Raw genomic sequence first — 3,611 nt, forward strand, 5'->3', positions numbered from 1 at the left:
CACTTTATCACCAATTTTTCATATGATATCTTCACATGGGACTTTTTTCAATTTTAGTCGGACTTTTTATCACCATTAGCGCTGCACATTTGTTTTCTATTTTGTACTTTTTATCACTTTATGGTCCAGTGATTAGTGCTAGCTGCTCCTACACGTTTTCAGTTAGCGCAGTATTTTTATCTATTTTATATTGTATATTGTTATATACCTTCTATAGTTATCACACAGTTTCTACCCTTTCTCTGGCATCACAACATCCCTTTCCCCATTTTGTTGTTAAATCCTCTCTTTGGGATTTTTTCTTCCTATAAAAAAAAAAAACAATCCTAACAAAGAAAAACTGACAGGACTTTGGTGGTACCACTAAAGAATATGAAAATTATCATATTGGCTGCGCATGCTCAGTTATTATCGGCAGTCATTCGGTGAGGAGCCGGGCATTGAATGGTATTGCGGGTGTAAGTAGTGGAGAGCACGGATCTGTTGTCACCATGAATACAAAGGCACTTTCGTCTCAGCTCAAGGACAGTATCCCAATTACTGAACTGTCAACCCAGTATGGGGGCTATGGAATCCAGGATACTCTCCGATCAGGGTTCACAAGTGCACAGAGTGAGCTCTTACCAAGCCATCCTCTAGAGCTGTCAGAAAATAATTTTCAGCTCAATCAGGAAAAAGTCAGTTTTTCAACTTTAAGAAACATTCAAGGCTTGCATGCTCCTCTGAAACTACAGATGGAGTTCCAGGCAGTGAAACAGGTTCAGCTTCTTCCTTTTCTACAGAGCTCTAACATTGCTCTGGACACCCTGAGAGGGAATGATGAGTGTATTGGCTTTGAAGATATCCTCAATGATCCTTCTCTGAGTGAGGTGATGGGAGAGCCACACGTGATGATGGAATACAAGCTGGGCTTGTAATATATGATTACAGTTACTTATATATAAAATCTGAATAATTGTTTTGTTAATGTCTCAGGACTCCATATGTGTCGGATCTGGTCATCAAGACATCAACCCTGTCAGACTTCTTCATTAAAGCAAAACAAAGAGTAGCAATGATGTGCTTAGTCTAATAAACCACAACAGTTATATTTTACCTTGCTGGAGTCTGTGAAAGATAAATTGATTGGTTACTGTGGTTAGCTGCAACCAGGACTTTGTGCTTTTGCCTTTATGAATAAGACTGTGCAGGTATTTTCATGTACACTATAATATTACATTAAACATCAGTACAAGATTCAGGCAAATGTAATAGTTCTGCATAAAATTTGACATTTAATAAGTGACAATAAATGATTTTTTTATAGTCAAAAAAAAAAAAAGAAAATTATCATATTTTATTTATGCAAATTGTGACAGGAGGCCAGGAAAAACTATAGGTTGTGCCCTGGATGGGAGATATATTTTCCCCACATTCATGCTATATACAAAGTGTTTTCCCTTTTGTGCTGTGCAGTGAGCCTGTTTGGCTCACTAAGATGTTAACGAGTTTAGCTGTTGCAGGTTGAGTAGTCTGGGCTCTATAAAACTCCCAGGCTGCTTAGGGAGGATGCTCCACCCTGAAACCAGGTTTCTGTGTAGGACACACACACTTGGTGTGTGGTGAGATTTGGTCTGTGTGACTAAAGACTGTTTAACTCTGTGTGACAGGCAGGTCCCAAAGCAGCGGTAGGCTGTTTTAGGACAAGAAGTTATGTTCCTGTGTTTTTAATTAGACGCTCAAGGTGGCAAGGGTTTTTTATTCTGTTTTGTTTTTTTGTTTTTTGCTGTTTTGATACCTTTACTTTGTAAACACAGACTTTTTTAAATAAACCACAACCAAGATCCTGCTGTCTTCCTGTGCCCATTTCATTGTGCTGTGACTCACCCAGGGGGGTCATGCACAATTTACTACTGAGCTAATTTCTCACAGATTGTTAAAAGTATGTTGATTAAAATAACCAAAACATATCACAAAATACTATATATACATCTGTCATATAGTGGAAACGTTACATGATGTTCTTCTCATCATCTGTATTATTTATAGGGCGATGAGTTGCATGCTAATTCTTCAATGCATTTAACGGGTCAAAGGCCCATTTCTTCAGGAAAACAAGTAGTGACAACAGAAACTTTATTGCAGATGAGTAGGTTACTCATAAACAAAAGAGGTCGTCATGGCCTCAGATAAATAAGCTGGATACGTTAATTCTGATTCAAATCGGAAATGTGTCCTTCAGGTTTCAGGTAGCTCCAATGGTTCTGGGTGAAAGGAGAGGTAGTCACAAATAGTTTATCTAACAAGTGACCTGTGAAACATGTTGAAGAATTAACAAACAACTCATCATCCTATATATGATATGGATGATAGGAAGAACATCATGTAATGTTTGCACTATTTGGCAGATGTATACATAGTAGTTTGCTATGTTTTGCTGATTTTTTAAAAAATACTTTTAATATTTGTACAAGTAAAATTTATATAATTTATATTATTTTGTGGTACTGTCAAAGTTCTGTCAATTTTTATTTGTTAGGTTTTTTGTTTTTTTTAATTCATTTAAATAGTTTTTTTAAGCTCCAACTTTAAATAAGAGATGTGGTTTAGCCAATAAGGCCTGAATAAAATTTAGAATTACTACATATGCGGGTACCATAATTCTTCTATTTTATTTGGAAAAACATAAACATGAAATTGTTTTCTTATTCCAAATCTAAATGAGGCATGTGGTTTATGAGGCTTACAGGACATTTCTTTTTTAAGTAAGTCCTATGCCGTGTGCAAAATATTCTTTAATTTTTGTATTGTAAAAAATATTCTTTATTGTGTATATTTGGCCTGAACAGTTGAATGCTTTGTGATCATTTTAAAATGCTGTAAATTCCAATTGCTGTGATGCTGTCTATATAGTCTGTACAATATTTCTTTCCCATTTCTATGATATATACACTTCTTCAGTTCTGGCTATGGAGTATGTACAATATTTCAGCTGTTCTCTCTGAAATAATATATTCTAGTTTTTATTTCATGAAAAAAACATCCTTTTCTCTGAATTTTCACCCTAGGAAAAAAAAAGCTGACATAGTGTGTTGTATATCCATTTGGAACCTTTCATAACATTTCAACAGAAAATATTGCTTCAAAAATAGTTTTTTGGGGGGTAGATGATTTTGTTTTGGGGGGAGGGGATGTTTATGGTGGATAGACACTTGATGTATACAAAGTAGTCTGAGTGTGAAAATTAGCATTAATTAGGTGTTTATTAAATATTATTTTAGCTTTCAAATAGTGGAAAAACTGGAAAAGCAATCATGTTCCCAATGGTTTTCAAAGAATCCTTTTGGGACATAACCTCTTCTTTTTTTAGGATTGAATTGTTCATAAATTGTGATTTTTCAGTGTTTTGTAGTGTATTGCTCCCAATCTGACAGCCGCGTGGGTACATGACCCCGAATGCATACTTTCTGCATTCGAGACCATGTACCTGTACACGCACAGATGTCTGATTGGAAGATTGGAAGCAGTGGCTGTGTCTGTGCCGCCACGGCATCTCAATTGACACGAATGGGACTGACTGCACATTCCCATTTGGGTAAACCCGGCCCTCACATGGGCATATGCTGTAGTAC

The 3,611-nt window shown here is 36.1% G+C and overlaps 1 protein-coding gene across 1 annotated transcript; it reads left to right on the forward strand.

Annotated features, from left to right (window-relative positions):
• The first annotated feature begins 425 nt into the window (after nt 1-425).
• Nucleotides 426-1,117, forward strand: LOC309544909 (proteasome maturation protein-like). Its single transcript, XM_082243916.1, has one exon. The coding sequence runs from the start codon at nt 492-494 to the stop codon at nt 915-917; it is 426 nt and encodes a 141-aa protein (XP_082100042.1). The 5' UTR covers nt 426-491; the 3' UTR covers nt 918-1,117.
• The last annotated feature ends 2,494 nt before the right edge of the window (nt 1,118-3,611 follow it).

Source organism: Pelophylax lessonae (genome assembly GCF_965119305.1).
Source record: "Pelophylax lessonae genome assembly, chromosome: 1".
Lineage (NCBI taxonomy): Eukaryota > Metazoa > Chordata > Amphibia > Anura > Ranidae > Pelophylax > Pelophylax lessonae.

What these genes read in the sequence shown, in the direction of transcription:
- LOC309544909 (XM_082243916.1), top strand. Translation starts at nt 492, where the DNA reads ATGAATACAAAGGCACTTTCGTCTCAGCTCAAGGACAGTATCCCAATT.